The 16,682-nt window shown below is 42.5% G+C and overlaps 1 protein-coding gene across 1 annotated transcript; it reads left to right on the plus strand.

Moving 5' to 3' along the window:
• The first annotated feature begins 349 nt into the window (after nucleotides 1-349).
• Nucleotides 350-10,171, plus strand: LOC115112812 (neuronal acetylcholine receptor subunit alpha-3-like). The gene is made up of 5 exons (XM_029639811.2): nucleotides 350-493; nucleotides 4,408-4,452; nucleotides 6,904-7,013; nucleotides 7,627-8,878; nucleotides 8,982-10,171. The coding sequence occupies exons 1-5, from the start codon at nucleotides 473-475 to the stop codon at nucleotides 9,105-9,107; spliced, it is 1,554 nt and encodes a 517-aa protein (XP_029495671.2). The 5' UTR covers nucleotides 350-472; the 3' UTR covers nucleotides 9,108-10,171.
• Nucleotides 10,172-16,682: the final 6,511 nt, after the last annotated feature.

Below are 16,682 nucleotides of genomic sequence, written 5' to 3' on the forward strand. Positions count from 1 at the left end.
TATGACATCTGAACTTCAAAGAAAATAATGCCAATCTCCCTGCTTGAAAATCTAAGCGGGAAAAAACAGTCTAACTGAAACGAATAAACTAACCTACCTGTTGAATTGACTCAGGGACGAATATATAGTATATAGTTAGAAAATAGGGACAATTGAGGGAGTGTCATTGGCTAAGGAGAACACCAAATAAGTCCAAAAGATTTAGTCACTCAGGATCAGTCTACTCTACAACAAGAATACTGAAAGATGGACTTGTCCACTCCATCCCCATAGGCTACAACAGGTGCTTTTTACCTTGAAGTTTAACTGATGTTGTCTGTGTCTAACCCTCCCTCCCCACCTCTCTTATTCAGGAGGCTCCTGCTCTGAGGCAGAACACAGGTTGTTCTCAGTGATATTCTCCAGCTACAATCAGTACATCCGCCCAGTGGAGAATGTGTCTGACCCAGTTATCGTGCAGTTTGAGGTGTCCATGTCCCAGCTGGTCAAAGTGGTGAGTGTGTGTGTGAGCATGTGTGAGCATGTGTGTGTGTGTGAGAGAGAGAGAGAGAGAGAGAGAGAGAGAGAGAGAGAGAGAGAGAGAGAGAGAGAGAGAGAGAGAGAGAGAGAGAATGTGTGTCCGTGTGTGTGTGTGTGTGAGAGAGAGAGAGAGAGAGAGAGAGAGAGAGAGAGAGAGAGAGAGAGAGAGAGAGAGAGAGAGAATGTGTGTGTCCGTGTGTGTGTGTGAGAGAGAGAGAGAGAGAGAGAGAGAGAGACAGAGAGAGACAGAGAGAGAGAGAGAGAGAATGTGTGTGTCCGTGTGTGTGTGTGTGAGAGAGAGAGAGCAGAATTAGGCCGATACCCACTAATTATCAAAATCCAGAAAAGAGCCATTAAATTCTACAACCACCTAAAAGGAAGCGATTCACAAACCTTCCATAACAAAGCCATCACCTACAGAGAGATGAACCTGGAGAAGAGTCCCCTAAGCAAGCTGGTCCTGGGGCTCTGTTCACAAACACAAACACACCCTACAGAGCCCCAGGACAACAGCACAATTAGACCCAACCAAATCATGAGAAAACAAAAAGATAATTACTTAACACATTGGAAAGAATTAACAAAAAAACAGAGCAAACTAGAATGCTATTTGGCCCTAAACAGAGAGTACACAGCGGCAGAATACCTGACCACTGTGACTGACCCAAAATTAAGGAAAGCTTTGACTATGTACAGACTCAGTGAGCATAGCCTTGCTATTGAGAAAGGCCGCCGTAGGCCGCCGTAGGCAGACATGGCTCTCAAGAGGCTGCTCACAGGCTGCTCACTGCCCACAAAATGAGGTGGAAACTGAGCTGCACTTCCTAACCTCCTGCCCAATGTATGACCATATTAGAGATACATATTTCCCCCAGATCACACAGATCCACAAAGAATTCGAAAACAAATCCAATTTTGAAAAACTCCCATATCTACTGGGTGAAATTCCACAGTGTGCCATCACAGCAGCAAGATTTGTGACCTGTTGCCACGAGAAAAGGGCAACCAGTGAAGAACAAACACCATTGTAAATACAACCCATATTTATGCTTATTTATTTTATCTTGTGTCCTTTAACTATTTGTACATTGTATATATATATATATATATATATATATATATAATATGACATTTGTAATGTCTTTACTGTTTTGAAACTTCTGTATGTGTAATGTTTACTGTTCATTTTTGTTGTTTTTCACCTTATATATTCACTTTGTATGTTGTCTACCTCACTTGCTTTGGCAATGTTAACACATGTTTCCCATGCCAATAAAGCCCTTGAATTGAATTGAATTGAATTGAGAGAGAGAGAGAGAAAGAGAGAGAGAGAGAGAGAGAGAGAGAGAGAGAGAGAGAGAGAGAGAGACAGAGAGAGAGAGAGAGAGAGAGAGAGCGAGAGAGAGAGAGAGAGAGAGAGGGGGATGGCGACTGCGTCCTCAGTGCCTCTGTATGTCTCCCTGGTGTTTGAGAGTTCCACTCTCGGACAGTGGAGCGTATATCACACCGTACAGACTTTGAGAGGCCAGGCTCTGACAGGGAGAAACAAATCATTCCATAAATAACGTATTGAGCACAGAGCCTCTGTGCATTCTCTTAAATGAATATGCATTGATTCTGGGTGATGAAAGCCAATGTTGAGAGCAGCTGTGTGTGGGTGGATGGATGGGTCTCAACTCAACTATATGTGTATGGTCTCATATGACACACCAAAGTGAAGAGTGGCATGTTCCGGGTTCTATCCAGGACACCTGAGATGTGCCCTGCTGTAAATGAGACTCTCTGGGGCTAGTGGGGGATATCAGCCTGAGCCTGGACCCAACAGAGCCTGTCAGATTGAACGGCTGAGTGGGTGTCTGATTGGTCAAGAGAAGATGGGAAATGTCAGCTCTCTGATTCCCTCACTCCTCCCATCTCTGAGCCCCTTTCGCTCAATCACTGCCACTTCGCATGAGTGCCCTTGGTTGTAATGCCTGGTTTTGGCGGGGGGCTCGCTGTGAGGAGATTCGACGAGGAGAGCGGCAGCTGTTTCGCCAGCCTCAAACTGTCCCAGAGTGGATGACTTTAATTACACTTAAAAGGGGAGGGAAGAAGGGCGTCACTCACAAATGAACAGATGTATTATTATACCACAATACTGTCGGACCCCTTATATAACAGGGATCTTAATGTGCTGGGTATTGCCACATAAAATCCCTCAGGAACTTACTCCCTGTGTATACTTTATAACATAGATGAACAACACATTTGGGCCACTTTGTGCTACATCAGGCCTTATATAATTAGCAGTGGAATAACCTGTGTGATTAGTGTAACAGATAGAAGCTAGGTACATTCAGTTAAGGACCACTTATCCATGTCTTGTCATGATCAGTGTTTATTATGGTTCCACATTTTGAGCAGGTTCTTGTTAAATGTTGAATAAAACACGGCCACCACGAGTCTATTCCATTTCAGTAAATATCCTTAGCTTTCTTTTGGAGGAACTGGGCTCCAATCCAGAACCTCTCTTTTCTGAACATGACACAGAGATTATTTCTCATATTTCCCTGACCTCAGCCCATTTAACAGCACAGAAGAGCTTCCTGTTTTGATGGATTACCATTATTTCCTCCCCACGCCTCACACTCTTCCAACCCCTCTACAACTGGGATACTTCAGCCTGCTTATAGCTGGACTATTATCTTATTTAAAACGCCCATTCTTCCAGGTGGCTCAGACATAATCTCTCATTTAAATAATGCTTCCTCAGTCTGCCTGGAGGGACATACAGGGCTGGCCTAGTTCTGCAACCCCAGAACCACCTGTACTGTATCGACCTGCAGCAGTCTTCCTCATTTTAGAGCCAACACCTGGCGTGTCTCCTGGGAGCTCATCAGGACACATGAATGGTTAATGTGATGAGCTGGGTTCTGTCTGTCTGTTGGTCTTTTGGTTTGTCTGTCTGTCGCTGTCTGTCTGTCTGTCTGGGAAAATCTAAATTGTTTTTTGTTCGCCTCCTATCCTCCGTCCACAAAGGTAATTGAGGAGCGGAGGTGAGGAGAGGAAGCTTGGTTGTATGAAACTTGGTTGCTTGTATGAAATTAGACTCTCCTTCTCCACTCAGGAAAATTATTTTTACAGGGGTGGAATCCACAAATAAGTGCCAAAAACGAATTAAGCTGGCTGTAGAAAACATTTTATAGATAAGAATTTAAGTAGCGTATCATTTTTAAATGTGTCCATACTTTTCTCCTTGTAAAAAACAACAGCCGATTCAAAGGGTGTGTCACAGATTCTAAAACACTTCCACTCTAGCCACCAAAAGGATACTTATGAGTATCCTCGGTGAGAGGAGGATATCGAGGAGTGGAGGACACTTCTCTGTTCGCCTACTAACGAATTGACACTCTCCTCGACCACTCAACCATTTATCGGTTTCTGAGTCATGGAGGAGAGGAGGACAGAGGAGTCGAGGAGGACAGAGTCGTCGAGGAAAGGACAGACTTTTGACAAATTGAGAAGCTCCCTCTCTCTCCTTCTTTCTCTATTTCTTTATTTTTCCATACTCCCCTCTTCCCTTCCACCTGAGCTGAGACAGTGTCAGGCCCTAACTAGCACATCGTGAGTGACAGCCTGCAGACAAGGGCCTAGAGGCTGAAGCTGTCATATAGTGGGCTGGAGGACCCAGGTGTTCCTCTCAGTGTAGTGTCCCCTCCCTGTGTAACTCCAACCAGGGTTAGACCCAGGACAGAACGCTCTGTTCACCCTGTCATCCTGTATGGAAGATGATTGCTCCTGACAGCGTGCCCCCTTTCTAACTAATATTCCTACAGTTCATGAACCCCCTCGTTTAGCCTCTGGTCAACTTGTCCTTCTGAGAGTAAATTCTTCTTTTCTGTTTCTTAGGATGAAGTTAACCAGATTATGGAAACAAACCTGTGGCTGAGACATGTAAGTACAATCTTCATCCATCTCCTACGGTATGTGTATATGAATTACTGTTTAAACAAATCACTCCACTACATCTACCTATCTACTGGGCTCCTGAGTGGTGCAGCGGTCTAAGGCACTGCATCCCAGTGCTAGAGGTGTTACTACAGACCCTGGTTCAATCACAGGCTGTATCACAACCGGCTGTGTTTGGGAGTCCCATAGGGTGGCACACAATTGGCCTAGTGTCATCCGGGTTAGGGTTTGGCCGAGGTAGGCCGTCATTGTAAATAATAATTTGTTCTTAACTGGCTTGCCTGGTTAAATAAAAACTATCATACATGATTCCTGGAGGCCATAATGATATCTTACATTATTCATCAGGAAAATGCTTTTAACACTCCGGATATTAACCTTCTGACACAGATTTATGAGCCATAGATTTACCCTGCTATGACTGGGTTACATTTCTATCCAGAGATGATATGCAGAGATGATATGCCATGCCTGGGTTACATTTCTATCCAGAGATGATATGCAGAGATGATATGCAGAGATGATATGCAGAGATGATATACAGAGATAATATGCCATGACTGGGTTACGTTTCTATCCAGAGATAATATGCCATGACTGGGTTACATTTCTATCCAGAGATAAGGCACAGTATATGATCACATGGTGTAGGGCTACAGAGAATACAAGGGACTGTACTGTTGCATGGCTTGCTGGTTTTGTCACATGGTTGACCCCACCTGGTGCTGCTGATATTGTCGTGATACACGCTGAGATGAGCTCATTCTGAGGGAAATTAAACGGATCTGGTATCCAGATCTATAAAAATCTGAACCAAATATCCACATCTGTGCTTAACCCTCATTCTTCTTATACATGACCATCTGTTTGTCAACATACCTAGTATAAGGGACCGTGTGTATATGGTAACAACCCAGTCATATGTCAATACAGTTGAGCCAATCACAAGAGGGTTGTGAAGAACCACTTACAGTTTTTCTCAATTGCTAAAACACTATAACCCATTGGCTGAACAAAGTTATCAGTTGCCTGGACTCATTTAGCTAATTATGCAGTCTGTTGTCAATACCTTAAACCATTTCACATGGTAAAACACAATTTGCAGATCTCACTTAGACTTTTCAGCAAAACTCTAAACACATTCTCATTCTCAAATCACTTTCTGCACTCTAATGCACATGTCATCCATACTGGTAAACACAAGTGGCAACAATCAAATACAAATAGAGAACATATGTCATTGATTGAACACAACCACCCAAAATTGATTTAACCTGTTTCGAATGATGCAACACAACCAATATAAGCCAGTTCAGAGAGCAAACAGGTTGTTGAAGGTGGGAAGGAGAAAGTCTGACAATGGACACTGTAGTACAGTGCATTGTAGGCTGTATACTGTACAATGGACAAATTGTATGGCCCTGAACATTGTGCTTTCCATTTATTAACAGTACTGACTGCTCAATCGATTTTGACTGGTTGCAGGTTCATATCAAGAAAGAACAGGAATTAGAGTATCACAGACAAAGGGGTACAAGGAGGAGGAAGAACATAAAACGAAATTGCAAAGAGCAAAGCAGAGTAGTAATTTCTGATCCATTTTGAGCGACTATGATAGAACATGTTTTCGTTCATCAAAAGACAATGATGGAAAAATATGAATATTTTTTTAGATTAAAAATGTACTTCTCCCTGAGAATTGTATGTTTTGAACAATGTGTTTTTATATTTTTCGGTGTATTGTTTACTGACTACTTGAGAGTGTATATCATTTTGATCACTTTGTCTATGATTTGAGAGCCGTGTTTGATTTTGAACACAGGTAAAACTGTTTTGAGGTGAATGTTTCATTTTGCAAGAGGAGTCAGAGGTTATGTAAATAGTGCTTGAAGATGAGGTTTTGTGTTGAATGTTTTCAGGAAATGGAGCAAGGTTTCAGAAATGGTGTTTTAGCAATTGAGAAAAACTGTCATCGAAAAAACGTGGCCATCCGTTAATTGAATGGTTCATTAGATGAAAGAGTTATGTCTTTCTCATGACCTAAGACGGAGTGACATATAAGTGACACAGTCCTACAACACAGAGGTTGTGTCTCCCCTGAGACTTGACCCATGACCTCCACCATTCAATTAACGGATGGCCACATTTTTCGATTACAGTAAGTGGTTCTTCACAACCCTCTTGTGATTGGCTCGGCTGTATTGACATGTGACTGGGGTGTTACCATATACACACGGCCCCTTATACTAGGCATGTTGACAAACAGATGGTCATGTATAAGATGAATGAGGGTTAAGCATATATATTTGGTTCAAAAAACGTGGCCATCCGTTAACTGTCAATGGATCAAAAATATAGAACGTATCATTTGAAATGTGTGTGGGTTTTATAAAAAAGCTTTATCTAATGATATGAGACAACCTACTACCTCTTCAGATCTGGAATGACTACAAACTGAGGTGGGATCCCAAAAACTTTGGAGGAGTGGAGTTCATTCGAGTGCCTTCTAGCAGGATATGGAAGCCAGATATCGTGCTGTACAATAAGTGAGTTAAACATGAAATTGCAATAATAATATGTACCGTGCATAACTCAGTTCAAGGATTTCTTCTTTGACATTGAAATGACTGAGTAGATGATACAAAACCAGGACATGACACTCATTTCTTCTGTAAGGCCCTCATATAGTACTGTAGATTATTTATAATGGTGTGCATGTAAAGCCTATCAGACAGTGTTATCAAATGATGGAGCCTCAGGGCTTCTTTCTGATTAATTTAGCTGAGGGACAATAGTCCATTGTTTATATTACATCCTTTATATTACAGCCAGAGGTCCACCAAGTAATCTTCAATGACTCATCCACCCTCCTCCTTCCCTGTTGTCTCTCTGTCTATCTATCTTTCCCTCTCTCTGTCTGCCTCTCCCTCTCTCTCTCTCTCACCCCATCTCTCTCTCTCTCTCTCTCTCTCTCTCTCTCTCTGTCCCTCTCTCTCTCTCTCTCTCTCTCTCTCTCTCTCTCTCTCTCTCTCTCTCTCTCTCTCTCTCTCTCTCTCTCTCTCTCTCTCACCCCATCTCTCTCTCTCTCTCTCTCTCTCTCTCTCTCACCCCATCTCTCTCTCTCTGTCTCCTCACCTTCCCTCTCTCTCTGTGCCACAGTGCAGTAGGAGATTTCCAGGTGGACGATAAGACCAAGGCCCTGCTTCGCTACAATGGGGATGTGACCTGGATCCCTCCGGCCATCTTCAAGAGCTCTTGCAAGATCGATGTCACCTACTTCCCCTTCGACTACCAGAACTGCACCATGAAGTTTGGCTCCTGGACGTACGACAAGGCCAAGATAGACCTAGTTCTGATTGGCTCCACCATCAACCTCCATGACTTCTGGGAGAGTGGCGAGTGGACGATCATCAACGCCCCGGGTTACAAACACGACATCAAGTACAACTGCTGTGAGGAGATCTACACAGACATCACCTACTCCCTGTACATCAGACGGCTGCCTCTCTTCTACACCATCAACATGATCATCCCTTGTCTGCTCATCTCCTTTCTCACTGTGCTGGTCTTCTACCTGCCTTCTGACTGTGGGGAGAAGATCACCCTCTGTATCTCCGTCCTCCTCTCCCTCACCGTGTTCCTCCTGGTCATCACCGAAACCATCCCGTCTACGTCTCTGGTCATCCCCCTCATCGGGGAGTACCTCCTCTTCACCATGATCTTCGTCACCCTCTCCATTGTCATCACTGTGTTCGTGCTGAACGTGCACTACCGCACGCCCAAGACCCACACCATGCCGTGCTGGGTGCGCAGCGTCTTCCTGGGGCTTCTACCCAGGGTCATGTTCATGACCCGGCCGGAGAGGGACCCTGAGAGGCTGCCTGAGCCTGGGGGGGTTGTTCAGCAGCTGATGCCCCCAGCCTCGCGGCCCTGTGTGGTCCACACCACAGGAACCCTGCAGGGGCAGCAGAAGCCCCAGGCCCTGGTCTCCACCGTGGCTGCCAGTGTGCTCCCAAGCCTGGCCCAGCGACAGCGCCTCTTCATCAGCACGGAGCTCACCAACCTCAATAACCTTAGCCTTGGTGGTGGTGGTGACTCGGTCAATGCGGGCTCCAGCTTCCTGTGTCGCGAGGGCCGCTGCAACTGCTGCTGGCGCCAGAGGTCCACCAAGCTGCCCACTGAGACGGGAGGAGGGGGTGGCGGGGTGGGGAGCATCGGGACCCACAGTGGAGGAGGGGCTGCTGGGATTGGGGTGGTCTGTGGAGGCGGTGGAAGCTCCTGCTCCAGCTCAGAGTCTTTGGATGGCAGGCTGATGACCCTGTCCCCTCACTTCTCACCGGAGGTCAGGGAGGCCATGGAAAGTGTCAAGTACATCGCCGAAAACATGAGAATACAGAACGAAGCCAAGGAGGTAAGTCGAGAAGTATCACATGTATATCATTCACAATAGCTAAGAAAATATTCTAGGTCTATACTGTATCTACCATTTAGTGTCTCTGACAACTGTCTTTCAGGTCCAGGACGACTGGAAGTATGTTGCCATGGTGATCGACAGGATATTCCTGTGGGTGTTCATCTTGGTGTGTATCCTGGGGACCGCTGGGCTCTTTATCCAGCCCCTCTTATTGTTCGATATGTGACCCACTCATACACACAGCAATTGCACAGTGACTGAGTGTTTTAAATCATACATATACAGTCATGTTGTGTATCACCCAGTGATGCGGACCAAAGAAGCTGAGACGAACCAATACTGTGAACGGAAGGGAACCAGATTATGGAGGAAGGCAAGCTGCTGCCAGCTGTTCCATGTCACTTCTCTGTATGTAGATACGTTTCTGATCGCTATAGTGTGGTGTAGTAGTGATCTCTTAGTTGCTAAGGACCAGACTCTGAAACCATGGCAACGTGTAACTCTGTACTGCTGCCTACCCATTCCCTTATGTTTGCTCTGTGTAAATTACTTCATCATAGTGTCACTTGATTATGACTGGCACAAAGAAACACACTATCGTCAACAAAAGGACCGTGGCTAAAGGAACATCTATTGGACCAAAGGATCCCAAACATGTACATAGCAATGACTGCTTAAAAGGGCTTTCCAGGAGTACACAAGTATCTCAAGTCAATTTCACAGCTTATTGAATTCATATCATGTTTTCAAATGTTGAACATCGCTCAGTCATTTTGACATTGTTTATTTGTGAAATATTCATGTCTTCTATAAACTTACTGTATGTTCTTATGTACAGCTAGCTATACAGTATCATTCAAATCTGATTCTAATGCTCATTAAGATTTCAATGAACCACAGTGTCACAATATAATAATCACAAACTGGTGAAAATGAAATGCCTATGATGCAGGATGGGCAACTTTATTACACCATGTGGGTAAATGTGGAATAACTCTGAAAGCAACCCGAAATGCTTTTCATTGTGCTGTGAGGGGTGACACCATGTGGTTATTCTCTGCTACTACAAGTGACCGCAATATGATCCAGTGGTCACTACCATATGTCTGCAATCAAAGACACAAGATTTTGTGTCTTCATTTTGCGTTTTTCATTTGGTTTGGCGAAGCACTCCATTTTGGACAACTTTGAAAACAGCTCTCCAAAGGCTCTTTCAACCGAAACGTCTGCCATGATCCATGGTCATTGGACGAAGTGACTTCTGAAGAGGAGTGAACACATGCTAACCTACCTGTAAAGGTAACTCATTGCATTCCCAAATCGATATTTCTCTCCATATGAAAATTGAGTTTGGAGGTCCAGCTGGCAGGCAGGATGTAGATGTGATTATCAGTAGCAACAAGGCCATATAGAGGTTGGGTATAACCCTGTTACATCCTCCCTGCCTCCCAGCATGCCTCCCATCCCTGCCTCTCTAGCTCCCTGCCTGCCTCCCTTCTCTGCCCCGGGCCCCCTTCAGCTTTATTGGATCACAATCAATATGGAGACCTGGTGATGAAATACATCATTAGTCTGGGGCCTGGGCTACGGTCTTCATCTCACCATCCTACCGCTATGCCAAAGAGCATTTCTCCTGCTTTAACTTGACACTACTTATACTCTCTGTTAATAAGGAGGATGTGGTTGAGATATCTTATTGTGTTGTACCATCATTCAAAAAACAGTTTGGTGTACAAGAGGAGGAAATTCACAGTTAGGAGTTATACAGTATATATCTATGGCCTGTGGTATCTATGATAGAGTGATAGATTTGAAAGAGGATTTTTGGGGAGCGTTTCAATCCTACATTTGGGCGGACATGGAATCTCTGGATGTTGTTTCTGTGGCTGTATGTTGTAGTCAGTAAACTGTAATCAGGTTGTCACTGTGAATCTTAACTGGATGTTAGCCAGGAAGCACAGTCACATACTGTATGTAGTACTCCATCACTTCTGATAACATTTCCCCATCTGATTGATTGAATTAAAGCTCACTCAGGGCTCATTTAAGTGAACTAGTTATCTGAGGGGGAGATCTGTAACAGACAAAGTTCTAATGACTAAAGGTTGTTGGGGGGGGGGGGGCATTTATAGAACAGAGATGAACAGAGATGGTTCCATGACCACACTCGTGTGATGAGTAACCTTGTCTGAGACCTGAAGAGTTGCATTACATGCAGGTGACCCGCGTTCTGTCCCTGTCGGTCACACTTAAGAATTGTCCCATTGTTTTTGTCCGTTTGATATCATTCCGCATCCTTTCATTTGAGAAGAAAGCATGAGAAACTTGAGAAGAGCGCAAGTTGAGATCATTGATTCCATGCACCTGTTGATCTTTTGCATGGTCAATGTTAAATAATATATATCATCCTCCAGGTCTATGGTGCAAAAATATCCTGTAGCTGCTACATTCCTACAAATACAGGAAATGACATCATTCGTATTCACTATTCTCAGGCTGTCTCAGATAAAATGATCCCCATCTAGTTTCAGGTCCATACCACATACACAAGTGTTGTGTCTTTGCTATGCCGGAGTAAGTGATATGACATGCTATTTTATAAAATATTTTCTCTGCAATTAATATTACCTGATTAAACAAATCATGCACATGTAAATAACTAGGAAATCAGGGCACCACGGAATAATGTCTATAGCGCTGTTGTCTTCCGAATAAACTCTTAAAGACCTGGTAATCTTTTATATCAATAGCAGTCAATTGTTAATCGTCACCTTATTCAGTCTCATCTGAAAATCGTAAAATTCTTGGTTATCTTCACGAACCCTGGCTAACAAGTTGAATCACCAATACAAATGTTGGTTTAATTATTTATTCACTAAATAATCACACAGAATTACATATATACAGGATAGAGCATACATTGATTACTAATTATGTCATACAAGAAAACGTCCCTAGTGGACGGAACCGATATGACGGCTGGTTACACAAAGAAAGTGGGTTGGTTTCGAATGAAAGCGCAGGAAGACTAAGGAACAAAAGGATGGGCCTCTATCGGACCTCATGAAGCTATGCTATTCATTCTAAATAACTGCCCATTTGGAAAAGGAAAGTGCAAGAAATATTTACTCTGAGCTGCGCTTCGATTGATTGGTCATAGATGGAAGGCTGGGTTGCCCAGCAGAGATCTCCCTTGTCCTTTGAAGAATATGTCATGTGGTAGAACAAATACGTTGTAGTACCGTCGCTGTGTGGTAGAACAGATACGTTGTAGTACCCTGTCTTTCTGAAGAGATTGTCCATCCTTTCCTAGTCCACGTTTACAGCTGCTGCAGCTAACTCGACGTCTAGGATGTATCACTTCTTTAGTGAATAAGAGTTCAAAGTTCATACCAAGTTGCCATACTATAAGCTCATGCTATATTCTGACTGGTATAGTCGAAATTCATCCTTCCAGCATGCCAATCGTCACCTCCATGTTGAAATTCGCCCTTCTAAACGTATGGACATCAGTCCTCACGTCCCCGGGAACACAATGTTAATTTCGTTAGGTTGTAGTCATTCAACCATTCGCAACCAGAGCTCACGCTGAGGTTGGCTTAGTTCTGTAGTTGATATTAGCCCTTTTAAATGTATGGACAGCAGTCCTCACGTCATTCACAACCAATGTCTGTTCACATGGGCGGGGCCACTGAGTGAGCATAGTTCACTTATGAAAACAATTATTTTATTTAGAAGCTAAAGCTTTTCACAAATAGTTTCATATTTAAACATTTAAATTGCACAACAATTCCATGTGAATCTGTTAACTAGAATGTGTAGACTTTCCAAGATACAGTTTATGTCATCCTATCATTAGTAATAATGTCTCAGACGACAACTGATCCGACATATTCTTTAAATACCAACAGATATTTTCAACTGGTTGGATTACCAAAATATGGTTCCGTTCCCAACCCTTTTGGTGTTACCAGACTGTCAGTCACGAATCCCGCTGAAGATGGTGCCTCTTCCTGTTCGGGCAGCGCTCGGCGGTCGTCGTCGCCGGCCTACTAGCTGCCACTGATCCCCTTTTCTGTTTCATTTAGTGTTGTCTGATTAGTTTCACCTGTTTGTTGTTTAGGTTTTGGTTTTGGGCTATTTAAACCCGGTAGGCCCGCCGGCTTTTGTGCGGGCTTGTTTTCTGTTATTTGGTGTGTGTGATTTCTGTGGATGTTATTTTTCCCGAACCGTTTCGTCCTGTTGTTTTGGACTGGGTCTTTTAGCGCCGTGTGTGTGGCGTTGCGCCTGACTCCTCCACCCACTACTTCTAGAAGTATTGTCACTCTCGCGATGTTAAGAAAGGCCTTTCTAAGAGTCCAATCTGTAGAGTGGAGAGAGAAATGGGGGAAAGGTATTTATGGGTGTCATAAACCTCACCAACAGGGCAACCTCATGACACAAGGTAGAAAGAGTCAACCAACAAGTGTTTCAACAGGACTTGAACACAATGATCATTTTCATCCTCATCCTGTGTGAGTACATTTATGAAAATGAACCTGATATTGATTTAGTTTGAATTGAATTCAAATGTATTTCACATTTTGCTATTTAGATGGGTCTATGTTGTATCTTTTGAATGTATTTTCTCTTCTAAGGTGCCTTGTCAAGAGAGACCATGGTCCAAAACACAGGCAGGTTAAAATCCATTCATTATTGAAGATGATTGAATTCTCGTTTAGATAATTACAATATGATACTCTACACATACATTATTTACATATTGCAGATATTTTATGCCTCAAATACTTTTTATTTTCTGAAATATTAGCCAAGAAGATTTTTCCAGCAAAGATCTATTGGACTTCTACAGGAACGATAATGGAGGGAAGTGACCTAGTGGTAAAATGTAGTACACATGGGCGCAAGGAAGATATAGTGGCATATGTTTACTTGTGCATTAACGGAGTTGCAGTGGATCAGAAGAGAACTATACAAGAAGACACCCTTTTCACCATGAAAAGTGTTACTGGCCAACAGGCTGGCAATTACAGCTGTGTGTTCTCTAAAACCCAGTATCCACTCTCTGAAGTGCAGGGAAAAGGAGATAATTATCTTTCCATCCAGGTGATGGGTAAGGATATTTTTACTGTCTGGATAGGTCATTGCTGTTAGACATTATTTGACACACACTGAGTGTACAAAACATTAGGAACACCTTCCTAATATTGAGTTGCACCCCCCTTTGCCCTCAGAATAGCTTCCATTCGTCTGGGCATGGACTCTACAAGGTGTCGAAACATTCCACAGGGATGCTGGCCCATGTTGACTCCAATGCTTCCTACAGTTGTGTCAAGTTCCCTGGATGTCCTTTGGGTGGTGCACCATTCTTGATACACATGGGAAACTGTTGAGCGTGAAAAACCCAGCAGTGTTACAGTTCTTGACACACTCAAACTGGTGTGCCTGGCACCTACAACCATAGCCCTTTCAAAGGCTCTTAAATATTTTGTCTTGCCCATTCACCCTCTGAATGGCACACATACACAATCCATGTCTGAATTGTCACAAGGCTTAAAATCCTTCTTTAACCTCTCCTCCCTTTCATCTACACTGATTGAAGTGGATTAAACAAGTGACATCAATGAGGGATCATAGCTTTCACCTAGATTCACCTATCCAGTCTTTCATGGAAAGAGCAGGTGTCCTTAATGTTTTGTACACTCAGTAAATATGGATATACTATCCTTTTCAATGTTTTTGATACAAGTATATTTCAAGGTGGCTGCAAACATATTTTACACCTTACATGATTCCTTTCTCTTCCTGCTCATACAGACCGTATACTCCCTGCAGACATATAACTTGCAGGCTCAAGAACTGTGAGAAAGGGAGAAGGTGTGGAGTTTAACCTCTTAAGTAGACCCTCTACTTTTTTGAACATTCTGTTAAAAATCGCGCAACATTTCAGCGCCCTGCTACTCATGCCAGGAATATAGTATATGCATTTGCTTAGTCTGTGTGGATAGAAAACACTCAGACGTTTATAAAACTGGTTAAATCACTGCTGTGGCTTTACCAGAACGGCATTTACATCGAAAAGCACAGGAAAAACTGATCACTGAAAATGGAAAAATATATCCATGCGCTACTTGAACCAATTGAAAAAGGTGAACCACAATTAATTGACTGAGGTTGCAGTACCTACAGCTTCCACACGGTGTCGGACATTTTTCCAGACGGACAGCTAATGATCTTTACATCGCCTCCTGATGAATTTGATCGCTTATTAACGTTTACTAATACTTAAAGTTGCATTACAAACGTATTTCGAAGTGTTTTGTGAAAGTTTATCGTCGATTTTTTGAATTTTAAAAAATGACGTTACGTTTTGAAACGATGTTTTTTTCGTTTATCACACAGTCTACATATAACGATATCTAGGCTTTATATGGACCGATTTAATCGAAATAAAGACCCAAATAGTGTTTATGGGACATCTAGGAGTGCCAACAAAGAAGATGGTGAAAGGTAATGAATGTTTTCTATTTTATTGTGCGGTTTGTGTAACGCCGAAATGCTAATTATTTTGTTTACGTCCCCTGTGGGTCTTTTGGGGTGTTACATGCTATCAGATAATAGCTTCTCATGCTTTCGCTGAAAAGCATTTTAAAAATCTGACTTGTTGCCTGGATTCACAACGAGTGTATCTTTAATTCGATACCCTGCATGTGTATTTTAATGAACTTTTGAGTTTTAACTAATACTATTAGCATTTAGCGTAGCACATTTGCATTTCCAGAGCTCTAGTTGGGACGCAAGCGTCCCGAGTAGAAGCAAGAGGTTTTAAGTGTACTATTTCAGACCCCAGTTTTCAAACAAAAAAGACCAGTGACTTAGTTCACTCTTACCTCTGCAAGTATGGCTCTGTTGTTCAGATCCAGGTGTTTGACGTAAAGAGCATGGAGGCAAAGTTTACGATTAAAAGTTTTTTAAAGAATGACACAGGCAACTACAGTTGTGTGCTTGACCTGCAATCAAAACCCCTCACAGATAAAGACAAAAGATTATATGGAAATAATGCAGTATTTCTACAGGTTGATGGTAAGAATGTATGGTGTTTCTCTAAATACTTACATATTTAAATCATATAATCACTACATACATATCTAGTTTTGTTATTAGAAAATCATTGTTGATGGTTCATGGTTGCAGTACGTTGTTACTATAGAAATGAGATTTATTACAACAAGTTACATGCCTGTTTTGCTTTCCAGTGTCCTGGAGTCACTTAATCCCACTCGTGTCCTGCGTCTGTTTTCTTCTGATCTCATCACTGATAGTGGGCATATGGTGGCTGTTCATTAAACAAGGTCAGGCCATTTAACATGGACACTACTCTGGATATACGGCTCTGATTCATATAGAATCATGTTTATCAAATTAATACATTTCATATCTGGATTAAATGAACTATCTGGAGCTTTGCTAATGTCATTGTTATGATAGTTAACTTGAGTTTAACCAATAATGTTACATTTCTTTTTTGCGCCAATGACCGGGGAGGGTGATGGTGATGGTAAATGTGTTTTTAAGCTCTTGCCGATAAAACTATTGTTCGATTAATGAACATTTTTTTCCCGATTCTGGGATATTTCTTTGTCTTACTTAGACGGAACGTCAAATGTGGAGGAAGAATCCAGGTAGAAAAATCATGTATATTTGACATTTTATTTTATGAAATAAAAATGATTTCTTTTTTTTTTTTTTACAGGGACAGTGCACATTAATCAACGTTTCAGTAAAAGTGCCGGTTTTAGCC

The sequence above is a fragment of the Oncorhynchus nerka genome, linkage group LG28 (assembly GCF_034236695.1).
Source record: "Oncorhynchus nerka isolate Pitt River linkage group LG28, Oner_Uvic_2.0, whole genome shotgun sequence".
Taxonomy (NCBI): domain Eukaryota; kingdom Metazoa; phylum Chordata; class Actinopteri; order Salmoniformes; family Salmonidae; genus Oncorhynchus; species Oncorhynchus nerka.

Coding starts and splice junctions, on each gene's coding strand:
- LOC115112812 (XM_029639811.2), top strand. CDS start 473: ATGTCCCAGCTGGTCAAAGTG. Junction 4,453..6,903: donor CAAACCTGTGGCTGAGACAT/GTAAGTACAATC, acceptor CTACCTCTTCAG/ATCTGGAATGACTACAAACT. Junction 7,014..7,626: donor GATATCGTGCTGTACAATAA/GTGAGTTAAACA, acceptor TCTGTGCCACAG/TGCAGTAGGAGATTTCCAGG.